This window comes from Balearica regulorum, chromosome 3 (genome assembly GCF_011004875.1).
Source record: "Balearica regulorum gibbericeps isolate bBalReg1 chromosome 3, bBalReg1.pri, whole genome shotgun sequence".
NCBI lineage: Eukaryota > Metazoa > Chordata > Aves > Gruiformes > Gruidae > Balearica > Balearica regulorum.
Genome location: NC_046186.1, coordinates 124,435,188 through 124,452,292, shown reverse-complemented (window position 1 = coordinate 124,452,292; position 17,105 = coordinate 124,435,188). Strand labels below are relative to the sequence as shown.

At 35.3% G+C, this 17,105-nt stretch overlaps 1 protein-coding gene across 9 annotated transcripts in view; it reads right to left on the bottom strand.

Annotated features, from left to right (window-relative positions):
* The window catches only part of CCDC88A (coiled-coil domain containing 88A), a 76,592-nt gene that overhangs the window by 37,526 nt on the left and 21,961 nt on the right, over positions 1 to 17,105 (bottom strand). For all 9 annotated transcript variants that reach the window (XM_075749881.1, XM_075749882.1, XM_075749884.1 and 6 more), the window contains exons 4-10: positions 15,056 to 15,125; positions 10,473 to 10,531; positions 9,652 to 9,735; positions 8,985 to 9,125; positions 7,643 to 7,812; positions 3,749 to 3,830; positions 2,933 to 3,091 (exon numbers count right to left, since the gene is read on the bottom strand). In XM_075749881.1, the coding sequence (XP_075605996.1) occupies positions 2,933 to 3,091; positions 3,749 to 3,830; positions 7,643 to 7,812; positions 8,985 to 9,125; positions 9,652 to 9,735; positions 10,473 to 10,531; positions 15,056 to 15,125 (765 nt within the window). The remainder of the gene's footprint in view (positions 1 to 2,932; positions 3,092 to 3,748; positions 3,831 to 7,642; positions 7,813 to 8,984; positions 9,126 to 9,651; positions 9,736 to 10,472; positions 10,532 to 15,055; positions 15,126 to 17,105) is intronic.

Sequence of the window (17,105 nt, the reverse complement as noted above, 5' to 3'; positions counted from 1 at the left end):
TTTCATACCTTAAGAGAAATGAAATAGTCCCTAAACCATTAAGAATAAGTAAGGTGTTAATAATCACAATCAAACCATAAATATCCCTGTGATTTGAGATGTGACCTGGAAAGATGTATATGGACAGGTAAGCAAAAGGTTGACACCAAATAACAATTACAGGTGTCAGGCTCAAAACAAACAAAAAATAGTACTTCACACACCACATAATTGAATTGTGGAGCTTACTGCTACGTGATTGTATAGATGAAAAGGCTTACATGTGTTGGGAAGTTATCTAATTCATGCAAGAAAACCCACAAGCTCAGAAGTACCACCTCTGAGTATGATTTTCCTGAGCAGAGACTGCTGGAGGCTGGGAGAGCACAACAGGAAAGTATCACCGAGTGCTTGCCCTGTTCTTTCCCTCTCCTCTAAGCATCTACTACTGGCCACTGTCAAAGAGTGGAGATGGACATAAATGATCCTTTTGGCCCATAATTTAACTTATTATCAGATCGAACTCCCTAATCTTTGGGTTGCAGGAAATGGAGAACAAAAGAGAATGATTTTCTACAGGCCATAATTAGGTTTACAGGCCACAGGGCAAGCTTACTTAAGCCCAAAGTCAGGACATGATGTTGAAAACGCAACCACATTCTTAAAATACAACCAGCCATATCCAAAGGTCCTAAACAGCTTTAATTTATGCACAGAGGATTATTTTTTAATGGCATCTGATGAAAACTGTAATATGTGAAAACATATAATTGGCAATTTTACTCATGATGTAAAGACAAAACTTTTCAAACTTCAGTAGGCAGCTGCAAAATCTGAAAAAAGATCAGTGAATATAACATAAATATTTACCCTTCATGCTCCTCCCTACACAAATATTAAGTTAACTTGTAATTATTATTATGAAGCAAAACCAACTAATTAACATCCCTCTCTATTCAAGTATGCTTGAAAAAATCTGATAGTTTACAAGCTATGAAACATGAAAAGAAATTTTAGGGTTTTTTACTAGTTTAATCATTACACAAAAATGAGATTTCCACTCTTTTCAAACCCTGTACACTAATCACTTTTCCTTTACCAATTTTTTTAACCATATGCTTTCAGTCCCTCTTACAAAAGTAATAGATAGAAAAGTCATTCATGTAAGATGACTTTCAAGTAGCTCACATACAAAGGTTTTCTCATGCACTGGCAGGCTGATTTTTCTCATACACAGTACCTGATTTTCCAACAGACCCATGTACACTAACCTATTACATCATATATAGGTAACAGCCAACAGCTTTGAGGAAATTTGAGAACAGACACCACAGAACTAGACCTCTATCACTGAGCTCAAGTTGAACAGCTATATCTTATTTAAAGAATGTCAAACACTGAGAAAAGATCCAGAGTTTCAAAGTAGTTACCAATCTCTGTTTTTAAGTGGCATGCGAAAGCAGCTTTGGAGCTTCCTCAAGAACGGATGTTTCAATGACAGCTGTTAAGGTCTGTATTTAGTGCATCTTGAAAAAGTTTCTTCAAATTTCATCAGATTATTTCACTTTCATCAGATTATTTCACATTAACCAGTAAGATGATAAAATTAATTTCCACAAGCAAGGCTAAGAACAAGTCATCTTAAAAAGACAAGTCTCAGGAAACACTTTTTTTTTTTAATTTCAGATATATCTAAAGCCCTTTTAACAATGTTTTAATCTGCACCATGCACCTTATGTCTCACTACAGTCTTTTGTTAGCTGTTCTACACTTTAGTCCTCCTGGGAAAACTATCCATCTCATTTTCCATTAAAAAGCTAATAACTCCTGTGTCAGTTGATCTGCTTTAGCTCCGAGTTCTGGATGAAGAATCTACAATTGAACATTAAAAAGATTTGGGTTTTGCCTTGCAGTTTTTCCCCTTCCATCAATAGTACCTTTTATCAGTAGTAGCTATTTTATGCTGTGACATATGAAGTACATATTCATTAGAAGGTTTTAACTTTTAAGCATTCTAAAATAGAAGTCTCTTTCCAGAGGATGCTGTAGCATTGGTCATTAGTATTATGACATGTTTCAGAGGAGATAACTAGTGTATTGGGAATATTGTATCATGTCTAGACAGCAGTTCAGTGGGAAGAAAATCTGGAAGTTACCACAAATCACAATGTCGACATATTGCTTACATCAGTATCTCAACAACTGCATCTGGGCAACATAATATTCTTTCCAGCAGGCATTCAAGTTCTCCCTGCTTTTCTAGGAGTCTTTTTTTTTTTAATGCCCACCTTGAAAATGTCTTTAAACTTGCATTAGTTTTGGCTCCCACAAGTAACTCCTCCTTTCACAAATTCTGCCATCTTGGCATTTGCCCAACGAATCTGCCATCCGCAGACGGAACGATAGCCTAATAAAACACTGCACGTTGATGCTTTGTTTCCTGAACTTCTAATTCATGACAGAACTGTAAGTCTCTCTTGCCTGGTGTCAGTGCATTTTTTTTTTTAGTATTTTTATCCATGGAATGCCATCTTCCTATACTCAATTTATGTGCATAGCTACTATTTCCTCAACACTTTACTTAGAAAAATGCATTCTCTTATGACACCCAAAAGAGGAGAAAGAAATCACTACATTTAGAGCATATTTTTAATTAATGCCTCCTTGACTTTCTCAATACGTACTATATACCCTAAACAGAAGCTCCTATTGGTCTTGTCAGCTTAGAGCTATGGTGAATACTGCTGACTTCAAATGAAACTTCATGGCATTTGACACAGGGACTTTTACCTAAAAACTGTAGTTTATCGCAGAAGACTGATTACCATATATCCCAGAGCAAGAAGCTATACCACTGTTTTCACGTCCCAATGTTTAAGTCATCAAAATAACTTTGAGAAAGCAATAGCAAACAAAAACTGATGGTTATTCAGCATTTTTTTCCTTCATATACCTCCACTCTAGCTTTGTAGAATTCAATATCATGCAGCCTCTCTTTATACCGGCTGACTTCACTTTCAAGCTTGTCGACTCGAATTGCCTTCTCACGAAGAGCATCTAATTCATCTCTATACACTCTGGCAGAACGGGCATCTGAGAGTAAATTCATATTCTGGAAAATAAAGAAATTAAAGGCAAAAATACTGGAAAGTACATGCTGAAGGATAACACAGCTGCCTCTTTATTTAAATCAAGAGTAATGAAGAGGGATATCACAAGTTAATTCTGAGAAAGGTAAAGAAAAAATAAATAATACTTTTAGAGGCTCAACCCAGACGATGTATTTCCAGGCAAACTGCATTGGCCTTTTTCACAGAGAAGTATGTACACACATTTCTACTGAACAGCACACTTCTTTTACAGATAATATTCTCAAATGACCCCCAATAATTTTATACACTTGTATCGTAATAATAAATGAATCGGATGTTTTCCCTCATTATCAACACATAAACTCAAAGTATAAAGAGAACCAGCCAAAATTTGAGTGGATCATTCCTGAGAAAAAAATCAGCACACATGTACATTCATAGGGTATGCTGGTGGTAAATTGCTTGAATGTGGAAATAAAAAAAATTAGAGACACTAATCTAACTTACAATATTTTTCCAGCATATCGGACCAAATAAAGGAATAAATTATACAAGACTGCACTCAGAGTGTAAAATTTAAAAATGCATGAAAGTATACTTCCTAATTAAAAAAAAAATAAAATTCCAGTGGTAGCAATCTTTTGTCTGCTTTAACAATAGTATTACAAAACCTGTACCTCTTGCTGAAGTCTCTTCAGTTCAGCTTCCATCTGTTCAAGTTCTTGTTTACAGTCAAGCAACTGCTCAGTCTTTTCCTCACTTAAAAGAGAAAACATAAACCACAGTTAGATATGACTGAAAAACTTGATAATTATCATCCTGAGAACAAGATAGTGAGATTTGTGAAACATCCCTTATTTTAATACAGAATTTCATGGACAGCAGAGTGTAAAACTTAGGTATGCCATTATGCTTTAGATATTCTTTAGGTTTTAGTCTATATCTCACCTTTTAAACTCAGTCAGATTTTTCTTAGTCCTTAAAACTATTGTTCACTAAGATTTCCTACTTGTGCGGGGCAGAAAACATTAGGGTGTAACAAGGGATGTTTTTGTGATAAATGCTTTTTTTGGTAAAAAAACCCCAGGCAATACACATGAATGTGTACCAGCAGATTCACATCCAGAAGTAAACTTAGAATAAATTCAAAATATACATTCAAAAGGTCCAAATATTTTCCAGGAGTGCCAGACAATGACCACTCATGCATCCTGTCACAGACTAGGTAAAGCCAATTTCAAAAGCACTTTCATACTTTCGTAATTTTTCCTTTTCTTACAGAGAAGAATATAGGTTTTCAGGTGCCTTTACTCATTAAAAGAGGATACGACTTAATAACCTTACTAATTTTATGAAATGCATGATGAATTTTCATTTTATGGAAACAACATAGTGCCTGCTTTAGTCTATTCAGAAATTTGTAATAAAAACAATTTGACATAGAATACTACAATTCTTAAAGGACTCATACTTAACTTCCAGATAACACTTATTTCTCAATGTTCAAAAAACGAGTTTGTTAAACAATGAGTGCAAGGGAAATATTTAATTATCTCAAAGATACAGAATACCTAAAGTTCAAAATGCAATTGCACTTCACAACAAACAGTATTCATGGATGAAACAAACCTGCCATATCCAAAATTGTATACCCTTAAAAGATATAGTGCATATTCAAACATGTTACTATATTTAATATTTTGGAATACAAATATGAAACAAAACAGAAGTAGAAAAGGAGGAGATAAGAGAATTTAATAGACTGAAATGTATGCTACAACCTAAAAGTGATCATGCTAACAAAAAAATAAATATCCATTTTAAACAGAACTAGAACAGTTATTTTTAAAATGAGCCAATCTCACAATGAATGATCTTTTTGCAAGCACACATTGTTTCAAAAAGGTCATTGACAGTCTACCAGTATACAAGAGTTCATCTATGTATAGCTCACTGCAACATCCCTGTCCACAGCACATATCAAAACTTTCCCTCTACATGGGTGTTCAGAAACCATGCAGATATAGAAGTGTATTCTGTATTATGTTAGATTACTGCAACTTTCTATTAAGATTCATATTCCTATATTACTCCTTTTATAAAAAAACACAGAGGACTTAATATAGAAAGTTAGGTGTGCAATTTCCAATTCTAGAGTTTTTTAACTGTAAATCTCAAATCACTGTTTTGCATCCAACTGTTGGTATACGGTATCGCAAAGCAAAATAATCTTTACAGACATTTTGTATGAAATTATATTAGCTGCAGTGCATACTAAACCAGATATGAAGGTTCATTGCCAAAACCAGATTATAAATAAATTTTAAGCTATTTTCAACTCTGGAATGAATCTAATTTTAAATTTATCAAATAAATTCAGCATTTAATACCAAATGCTACAGACAGAAGTTAATTTATCAAAGTCTAGTATTTTAAATATACTGCCATATGTAAAGGAAATTTATTTACGAATTGAATTCAAAGAGAGTGCAAAATGCGAAATGTTCCGAGCCATCACTGTTGCCCTAATTGCATGCTTCAGCTACAGACTAGAGGGGATTGTACTAAATTATACAGAACATACCAGTGTTCACTGTTTAGGCTATCTATTAACTGTCAATCAAACTAATAACAGCAATTTTTTCACTAATTTTCTTGGTGCAGCTGTTTATAGAATATCCTGGGCGGGCTCATTTGAGTAGACAGATACAGACATCAGAAAAAAAGAGCCCTATCTTTTTGTCCTCTATTCTTCATGAAGACCAAGATGTAGTGGGGGAAGGGGATCCTCTGAGTAAATCAACCACACACTTAATCCAGCCAGCTAGAGATGATCTGATCAACAGACTCTGAGAAGAGTGGACCAGCGAGCTGAGAATTGTGACTTATGTTACCTTCAACTTTTAATTTAATTTTACCCATCTCTTCACTCCACGAGATATGCTGGATTAAAAAAATCTTTATTCATGCTGTTTCAAAACTATAGCCAATATATTAAACATATTGAATCTCTTCAGATTTAACATCTGCATTTTTAAGTTCAAATTGCACATACTTCATGACACATTGCTACAGGGAGAAACAGATTCTCCACTGGCATATTACTGTTTTTCTCTTTAAATAACTCTTCACTATTGCTCGGATTTGTTCCTAGACTAGGAAGACCGACTAAGTACCCACTGATACTTACTGAAACAGTTTTTTTCATAAAATAGAAGGGATAAAAAAGGTTTTCATTAGAATATGAAAAACAAAGAAACAAAGATCTTTGTTACAATGGGATTTTTCACAGTACTTGGATGAGGGGAAGGAGAGGAATATACCTCTTAGCTACGGGGTCAGCACAGGGCAAGAAGAGAGCACTCCCTTAACCGGATGAATGCAGCAAATTGGAAACTAAGAAACCATAACTCACCCCAGTTAGAAAATGTACTCATTTTACAAATTACATTATTCCTTAGACATCAATACCCACTCCCTGCCAGCAAACTCAAAGTCTGTTTCACTGCATCCCCAGGTTTGCAGTGGTTCAAGAGATTTGGTGGAGTTTGGTTTGCATAATTTTCTTTCTTTCATTTTTCTCTGTAGAGCGGCACAACAAATAAAAGTGGAACAGTATTGAAGGGCATGAGCAAACAAGTGTTTTGCAGACAAGGAATCTTCTACACAGAAAAAAGCAAAGAGAGGGGCGACAGGAAATTATTCTAATGATTTTTTTTTCTTATCTGCAATACATTAAAATGTTTCATCAACCATGAATGAACCATAGATGACTATTTCTTACTATATTTCCAACAAGAAACAGGTAACTTAATCATGCTGCCGATAAGGAATCACTCTGGCACTCTCTCCTTTTAAAAAGGATGTTTTTGCCACTAATCCTTGAATGGCCAGGACACAGACCTTACTTCCAGTCCCTGCCCACCCCATGAAACTGTCCTTGAGTGTGTCACTCCATAACTGCCTCAACTGCAGAGCTATTCTCAGATATGAATACTGAAATATGAATACAGATATATTAAAACTACAGTAGATATTCACTACTGGTCATGAACAATAAAGCAAGCACAAAGAACTTGCCTCTGAAACAACAATATGGGCACAGTATGTAAAAGAGAAAGGGAATGCTGCATCGGATCAGCTGTGAGTATTTCTAAAAGACAAATAATTTATGCAAAGCAAAGAGCCCATTACTGTATTCTAACATGCTCAAGAGATTGCTCAAACATAGTTTTTCAGAAAGTTCAGAGTACAAAAAGATAGAAAATTACCACAGCACTAGTTCATTGAGTTCAGTATGTTTATGGTGAAAACATCAATATAATTCATAATGCAAATGAAGACAAACAGAGATGAAAAGTTGTATTTGTCACACTGGTACACAAATACGTTTACACGCTAAAAATATGCTTCCTGGGATGCAATAACTAAAAAAAAAAAAAAAAAGGCATTTCATTTTTAAACTGTAATTCAGTATTTGAAAGAATGAAGACTTCGTCTAGAGCACTACTATGGTGCAAAATCAACATTTTAGAACTCTCACCACACTTCTGCAATCTACATGTACTCACAGCTCTTGCCTAAGCCTTCTTATCTTTGCTTTGGCATCTGCCAGCTCGACTGACAGGTGCTGTCTGCTTTCAGTGCGTTTCATGCCAGGAGATCCACAAGGTGATTGTGCTGCTGATGCATGAGGTAGAAAACGGAGACAGTCTCGTTCTTCTGAGAGTTCTATGATAGTCTAAGAAATAAAAAGAAAATATAAAGTAAGAGAAAAAGAGTATAGAAGCGCATTCAGAGAGCCATTTATACGTCAGAAACGAGTAGAATTTACTGCCTTAATAAAGCAAAGACTGAAATGAAGTAGGAATAATGGAAAAGTTTTGCCATAGAAGTTAGAAGCCCTACAGAGTCCTCTATACCTAAAGCAGATAGTCACAGCTATTTAACAGTACCATTTGACTATTCCTGAACTACTCAAATTTAGACTTGTAAGTCCACAAAATTATCAGTGCTCAGAATGGATTGAGTAATGAAAAGGCAGGAATTGCTTGAACATGAGGACAAATATAAATCTCTAAAGAAACCAGTGTTCTGCAGTGAGCAGCAGCATCCTTGCCAACTAAATAAAGCATCAGACCTACAGGAGTATTTCTATTTCATCATATAAATAAAGGTGTTATCCTAATATGAAGATCTCTTGAATTTTAGTTACTCTTCCTTTGCGGTGCAAAAAAGCATTACCACACATCCTCTTCCTTCACAGTTCAGTTTCTGTTTTACTCTTACCAAAGCTGCGAAATGGAAAGACAGTTGCTGAGCATCAGTGGAATATTGGGAATAACTGCAACGTTAACATATCCACGCTCTACGGAGGGGCACATCTTGGACTACCAAAATGATTCATAATTTGCAATTTTTATTAAATACATTTCTGTTTCTTGATTCTCACACAGTACAATGATTGTGCCTCGTGATAAGCTTGTAAAACCTCCCCTCCTACTATGAATTCCGCTCCAGTTCACTCAAAGCTGTACAGTAGGATACAGTAATGTAACAGGCACCTGTCAGTGACTGACTTGCAAACCAATGGCTTACTGAACCCTGGAAACTTCAGCTCATACAGCTTTGGATTTGCTGTTTTCAATCACAGATGAACGTTATTTAAACTTGTTTCAGACTCCAATTACATGAAAAAGATCATCTGCTATTATCTTTTCTAGTTTGTCACAGTATTCAACAACTAGTACCCACACCGTAACTACCTGAAACAACTTTTTGACAGTAAAAAGTCCTTGTTTAAATATGCTAACAGAACATAGATTAACCTATTAGTTATAAAAATGGTAAGCTGTGTAATTTAAAACAAAATATTTCTCATAGTTCTTTTAACCAATAAAACCACATCCATACCTCTGAGTGCTCATCTCTTTCATCTATAAGTCTTTTTAAATGTAACGCCATATTTTTCAAGAGAGGTTCAACATACTCTTGCGTCAATACAATCACATCCATCCACTGTAGATCAAAGACATTTTCCTGATTATGAGTTACCTACATGGAATAAAATGGAAGAGAAAAAACATCCTCTCTCAATTTTAAGAGTAGAAAGGAAGCATATAGAAAATAAAGCTGAAACTCTACGAGTTAAATTCTCTAGACGAGGTATGAAAAACCATTTAAAATAGAGTAAATTGTATGTAATGGAATAGATTCTTATCTACCTGAAAGTAGTACTTCTGGCAAAATAAAAAGCAAGACGTGACTATGACATAATATATGTTAGATTTCACATACTTGGGATTTAAATTATATTTTATAAATACATTTGCATATGAAAATTTCACTAAACTAAGTTTGCTATAATTCTAAGAAATTCTTGGAGCAACATACTTGTTCCCTGGTACTGCTTTAACAACGTAATCCAAAAGAGCTTGATCATGAAATCTTTTTGTGAATCAAGTTAAAAATAAAAGCCTTTTTTGCTTACTAGATATACAAATCACGTATTTGATTTACGTGGTTTTGAACAAGGATAATTCATCCTCTTACAATTAAAAGCACAAAAACAACAATATACCTCTTGAATATGGGCTGCAACAGCTGCTCTTGTGTCAAAATCCAGACCCTGGATTCTTTCAATAAATTCTTCTTTTTTCTGACACTAAAAATAAAGGTATCTATTTTATATACACACAAATTTATATATATATATCACAAGTATTTTCATTCTTCCTTTGTGTTTTTAAGCTAAAAATTATAAAGCTGAAACTACAATGATCACATAATCCAATAATTTTCTTGACCAATAAACACCTGGTTTATGCCATGTTACAGTAATCAGAACAACTTTCAACACTAATAAAATTTTCTTAAAATAACTATTTATGCAAATTTTATTACAGCAAGTTCCACAGGTATTTTTTCAGCGTCCACCTCTAGTTCTAGTACTGAAGTTTCTTAAGTTGTTAAGAACATACCACTGATCTATTTTTTCAGTTTAATTAGCTGAACGGTAGAAACTTTCCTAATAGGAACATCAGTCTATCAAAAAAATGTATTAAATACATAAGACAGTATCTCAGTAAGAGATACAAGATAATTCTTCAGTACATTACCATTTTCTTCCTTTCTTTACAGTACCAGGTGTATTAACAATATTACAATTAATAAACTATTAGAAATTCTACATACATAGTTTGCTATATCCATACAATAAGAGATGTACAGTTGTAGACATTTTAACTGTAAGAATACCTAGATTTTCAAGGAATGTAATAGTACCACTAGAGGAAGGAAGGTCGGTCAAAGTTATATACAACCGCAGCTATTTAAATAGTAAGAAAAGAGATCGGTAACACTTAAACCATTCCATACAGATGTAAAGATAATTAAACTTACCTGAACTGCACATCCAAGTAAAAGCAGGAGCAGTTTTTTTATTTCTTCAGTACCTGGCTCTAAGAAGAAAACAAGAACAGAAGGATGGTAGGTGTAAAATGGTAATTTGAGTTTCTTCCCCTACTCTTCAGAAAACATCACATTTTCTCATTATTTTCATATAATCTATGTTAACATAGTTTAGAAAACAAAAAGATGAAGAAAATCCCACCTTTCCAGCTTTCAACTTAGTCCTTTTTGCCATTTAACTGCCAACTGTCAGTATTAACAAACAGCTTAACATCCATAATACTTTCAAATGGAAAAAACATCATTTCAGCCCTTCGTAAGGCAAAACTTAAGAGTGAGATTTTTGAAAACACTTCGGAGACCTACAATCAAGTTTTCAACAGTAATCTCAGGTATTTCAAGATATTTACAAAGATGCTTACATTATTTGCCACCCCCCAGCTCTAAGAGTGAGGTGGCAAGTTCATTTAAATTATTTTATAAAGCTATGTAAGATATTCATCTGCAGATCTAAATATCAAAATGTATTTCCAAATCTGGCTGTAAGCATCTAATCTCCTAAAGCAGCTTAAAGAACTCTGTTTACAGATTAGTAAAGATATATCTCACTTTTTACACTCAAAATGTCCTCGTCCTGCTACTAAATATATGCTGTATCTAGAATAGAAGTGCCATAAAGCTAACACTTTGAGGATGGTAAAAGATCTTAGGCTAGTTGGAAATGAACTCTATATGGTCATATATAATTTTGTTTTATTGAAACAGAAAACACTATCCACTGGGCTATCTAGGAACAGAAGGATCCTAATAGCATCCTTTCTACAATATACTCTGGATTTCAGCCATTAGTTTATTTCATTGTTCGCTAACCAGACAAAAGCTATGCTGTCAAACATCAGAATGCTGGGTCTGGCTAGAAATCTGACCTTTATTCTGAAAAATTGTACTCAGCAACACAGCTGGTATAGTAACTACTACTTGCTACCAACAGATTCACTCTCAGTCCAAATAGCAATCAGTGAATGTCCAGCATGTACTAAGGTACGCGGAGTCATTCATGAACCTGATCTAAGTTACTGAAGTCTCTTTTTTTAAAGGTCTCAGATGATAATCACAGATGATCTCAAATGATCACAAGACGATTATAAACATGTAACAGAAAACTCAACCAGAACCTTCTTTCTGAAATAGCAGTTTGCGATCTTCTATATTGGGCAACTAAGTCTATTTTTGATGAATCCCCACATAAGAAAGATGTAACCATTCACTTACAAGCACTTGAAAAATTGCCCTTTGATTTGATCCACTACAATATTTTCTAAGACAAGTAAATGTAAAATCCTTCTCAAAAAGTTACAGATATAAGGCAATCTTGATCAAAAGAGGAAATTAGAAAGAAATCAAGAAAAAAAACCTATAAGGATGCAGAACTCAATGATTTTGACTAGCTTTCAGTAAAGAGTCAAGCCTGCTGCCATAAAGCAGAGACGAAAGACAGATGTTAAGCTATTCCACCTTCCACTTGGCTTCAGGAGTTCTCTGTCTATTATAATATTAAGTAGAGAGCCTTTTTTCAACATTGACTCAACCTGCTTCTTTGAGAGGGAGATATGTATAATCCCAATGAACATGTAATGTTTAAATCTTTCAGAAGAGGTTTGTCAAGTAGATACATTACAAAGAACACAAACGCAAATGGGAGATCTTTAATCATTTATACAGACTTCTTGTATCCCAAAGACTCAAGTTGTGAAGTCTTTTACATAGAAATAGAAAACATCAATGAACAAGTTTCATCAGAAGCATGCTACTTCAGCTAAAGAAGGGGAATTCCACCTGGCTGCCTGTCTTAACCAATAAAGGTTAACCAGAATATTGTATTAGAATGAATCCGTTCCAACACCTCACCTCCTACATTCATTTATCCCAATAAATTCATCACACTTTTTTTTAAAAAAAAAAAAATCAATCCCTGAGCTCCTCTTTAGGCGCTCATTTGCACACTACATTTCTTGACTGGCTTTTAAAAGCCTACTGGAATATTGTTTCCATGTTTCTCCCCCACATTCCCTGAAGGAATATGGCAAAATATTGAACAACCTCAGCTTCCCACTCCTACCAACCACCCAACTTCCTTTTTTTCCATCACAAATAGAGAAATCGATCATTGATGCCTCGCGTCTACACTCTCCAACTTGCTGCTTGAACTTTGTCCCTATCCTATCCTTTGATCTTCCCTGCACTCACTCTTATCCCTGACTTTCATATCCTCTGTAGCCTTCCATCCTCCCTTGGCTTGCTCCCTCAGAAATATGAACTGGTTTTAATCTTTCCTCTTCCTCCATTAAAGAAGATTTCCCTCATCATTATCTCCTTTCTCCCTTTTCTCTGTAATTTAACTTAACATTTACAATCACATGCTGTAGCTCTTCTCCTCCAGTTTTCTCCTGCAACTGGCTTCCTGCCAATTAGCTCAACTGACCCCTTTTTCACCAAAGCTCAAATACAGCATTCTATCTGCATTTCCCTTGATTAGCCAACTGCCTCTGATACAGTCAAACATGTTTCTTGCCTTCTGCAATTTGTCGTCTTCTGGTGTTTCTCTACTAATTATTCTGTAAGTGCAAAGTGGTGCAAAGGGGAAAAACTGAGACATATTCCTGTGGAAAAATCACAGCTACAGCCTAAGCTTTAGTGGACCAAACCAAAATCATTACCAGAGAATACACTTTTGCTAGGGGGGCCTGCCTTCATGCAATCAGATTTACACAGCAAGTCTCTCAAAAGGTCGCTGAGGTTTGATTTCGCTACACTTGGCCAAAAGAAAAAAAAAGCTTAAAATCCCTATAGGGATGAGGTCCTCTTCACATTGACACAGCAAGAGCAGCCTTAACTTTCAAAAGGGGAAAGGTTCTGGATGGAACCCAAAAGAACAGGTCAATCTTCTGATTCAGATCAAACTCCGTGACGAACTCTGGCAAGAATCTTAAATATCTTCAAGAATACTGTCCGTACATAACAAATTTCTTTAATATGTGTGCTATGCTAGAGTGAAGTCCGTATTTTCTCACAAATCCAGTAACGTCCCCACAAGGAGAGCAAGGCATACACTGCCAGAGGTTCCAGTTGCCAAACCACAAAAGCTAGACTTAGCTGAGGTCCCAAAACAGGAAGCTTTCTTATTAATGACTAAAGCACAAGTTTTTATGTATACAACTGAATACTAAATTATCTTTGTGTGGGTTTGTAGAGCATTTTTAATGAAATTTCATTTTATACTACACAATAATGTTAAAAGACATATTTTGTCTCAGTATCTTGAAAAGATTAAAAAAAAGTCACTACAAAAACAACACTATGACCTGTTTTTCCACTAAATCTGGTCTCTAGGCAAATCCATAGAGTCTTTCAAAAACTTGAAGAAAGTCTGGAATCAAAATATAAAAGCACGATGGATCCTACTGTTTTGGAAAAGAAGAGACCACATTCACACTTCTTGGTGCGTATGATAGATTACAGCATCTACACATATAAAAACTTAAAAGGCTGTGACCTCAGAAGCAAAAGCAGCCATATTCAAAAGCAGAAAGTAAAAGTCAAAAAAATTAAATCGATACCTACATAAATGGGATATATGCAGATGGGATATGGAAAGTATCAACGTTATGAACCCTGGAATTGAAAAGTGAGGCAACACAGATGGTTCTTCTCGCTCATGAGAAAAAATCTTGTCTCACACACACGGAAGCATGGCATATAAGACATCTTAAATAAATAAAGCAAGCCAGGGGAAGCTACACAGCCTGTTAGAGTAGTTCCTAACCTCTCTGCTGAGGTGCTAGAACATCAGAAGTAGAGCACCTGCGACACATTAGACCCAAGTAAATAAATTCTGCCCAATCCATAGTGGCTCCATGCAGGCCAGGTGTGTCTGCTCCGTGCTTCTGGAATTGAGAGCATGGTGCAGAGATTCCCAAGTGGCTGTGGATAGTCAGCTGGGTCCACACAGGCTAATTTTCTTGGTCTGAAAATTGCAACTCTCAGAGCTGGAAGCAGAGAAGGTGGGAGGCATGGAGAAGACAGTGTCAGTTCAGGGGAGAAAGCAAGAAGGTAATTGCAATATTTTTCAGGTAACGATGCAAGAGAAGCAGAATAGTTTTAGGGAAGGAAAAACAAGAATTGGGAGCTGGATCAAGTGAGATGCATTGAACTGCCAATTTTCTCAGGGGTGGATTAGGTAAAGAAAGTTGAAAGTGTAGTAGCTAGGAATACGTGAAACTTATACTTTGTGTTATCAGTGGCTCACTGGTTGCTGGGAAATGCACTTTGTTTCAGTATAAATCCTAATGTCAGCCAGTGCTGAGGTTTGGACAGAACACATTTTTGTATAGTGTGGACCTTCGGTATGAACAAAGAAAATAATGTTACTCATCATTATTAAACCACTTATTTCCTAAAAGTATTTACACAATCTTCTGTTGAAATGCTCAATCCTGTATGAATTATATTTCTAGTGAAAGAATACAAATTATTACACTGATACAAATTTTCATCTTAGTTAAAAATAAACTTACCAGAAAAAGGATTTTTGCCAATTATTAATACATTTGGCAAAGACATCATGATCAACTGCTGCAAATTCTCCTAAAAAAGTTAATTAAAATATTATTTAAATCATATGCATATGTATTGAACAAAAGCAAACATCAAATTCTAATCACCACTAAAGAGAAATCAGTATTACGTAAGTAATTTAAAACTTTTCAGGCCTTAGTACATATTCAATACTTAACTATTTGGACTCTAATAAAAAAAACAACAACAGTTACAAGTACGAATCACTTCTACAAAAGCCTTGTTTTATTGCTTCGCAAGATCATCTCAACATAGTAGAATCCTCTCATGGCACTGAGCTGGCTTATGGATCTTAAGCCAACTAGATTCTGTGCCTCAGAATGCAGCAAAACTCCTTTAAATTATTAGTGTTCATGTTTCTCTGACTAGCTTATTGATAGATGTTTACTTTATTGGCTCTAAGTTGCATTTATACTACAAAAAAATCAATTTCCTCTATTTCATGTCCATTGTCCTGGTAGCCTCGCCAACACACGGATGCGAAAATTAGGTTTTTTCCTGCAGCTACACTGGGACAATCCTGAATACAAAAGTACAAAATCCTATTTGCATGATCAGGCGGAGTTTTAGTTTGGTAAGTCCCACGCACTCAAGCAGCAGCTTTGCCTATCTATTCTATAGATTGTATCAATGACTAGTTTCTGTCAGCCAGCAATGGCTGTAATCAGGTCAAATCCCCAGTCTAGACAGAGCCTAATTCTTCTGAAGCAGAATAGTCTTCCTCCTGTTCCCAGATGTTTACTCACAGCAGATGCCATCCTATCGGTAGCTCTGGAGTCATGCTTTCGGGGTTTTTTTCCACAGTGACAGATTCATTAATACATAAAATGTTCATACTCGAAAGCAATGTAGTCCAGAACCATCACTGCTTTACATCCAAAAGGCACATATTAGGTGTTATATTCTAAGCTAAAAATGTAACATAAGTCAACTCATTTTATGTCAAATTTGAAAAATTATAATATAACTTGAAAAACACCTGTGGAAATTATTAGCTATACTTGAAGGCTTTCACCATAGGACATGAAAAATTATATCTGAATTAATACTAGACTGAAAAATATGTACTCATTGCACACGTCTAAGAGAAATTATAAGGAGCGAGAAAATAGCTTTGACCCTCTCAAATACCATGAATTTCAACCAACCATGACTCTTGTATTTCTGAGATCTTGATATAGACAATTTTAAAATTAAAAAAAAAAAAAGATATGAAGTGCACCATAGGAAGCTTTAAATCAATAAAGAACAGATAAAATAAAAGGAATTCAATGGGTATTTATAGCTGCTACAAAAGAAAATCACATACTTTTTAAAGTGGGGGCTTGGTGGCTTCTTTGTTGTAATAGCTAAAGTAATTCCATGATGCTATCATAAAGCTTTCCTTACTGTGAAGCAGAGTACAAGCAGGGGGAACCAAGAAACATGTCCTCTATGGACTAATGACATTATCACCTTTTCTTACAACACCTCTACCTTGCTTCACAGATGTCTACCACCTCTTCTGTCACACGGTGTTAACTTCATCAGTAAGCTCGGTGCAACTGTTCTCAATTTGTGTTTACTTTTGAAATGACTGTTTCTATTAAAAATCTGAAATTGGAACCTGTGGGTCCCAAAATTCACATTATTTCTTTCAACTGTTGTTTAACCTGAAAAAATTAACTAAGCCTGTTTACAAAATTATGCTGACAGAGCACCCATGGGAGTTATGGAAGCTCACTGTATTAAACCTCCCAAGCCCACCAAAACTTATAGGGGGATCAGTTCTCCTGAATAGGCTGGTGGAAACAATTCCACACTCCTATGCTGCCAGGAAATGTATAGGCTCAAAAGACAGGTTTGGGACCTAGGAAGAGCTTGGTGATGCTGTAAGGAAGTAAGGTAGCTTCTCTGTAAAAAGAAGATGCAATCGTAATGACAGAGAAGAACAAAGATGATGCAGGAACCAAAACACTTGTATAATCTAACATCACATTTTAATTTTGA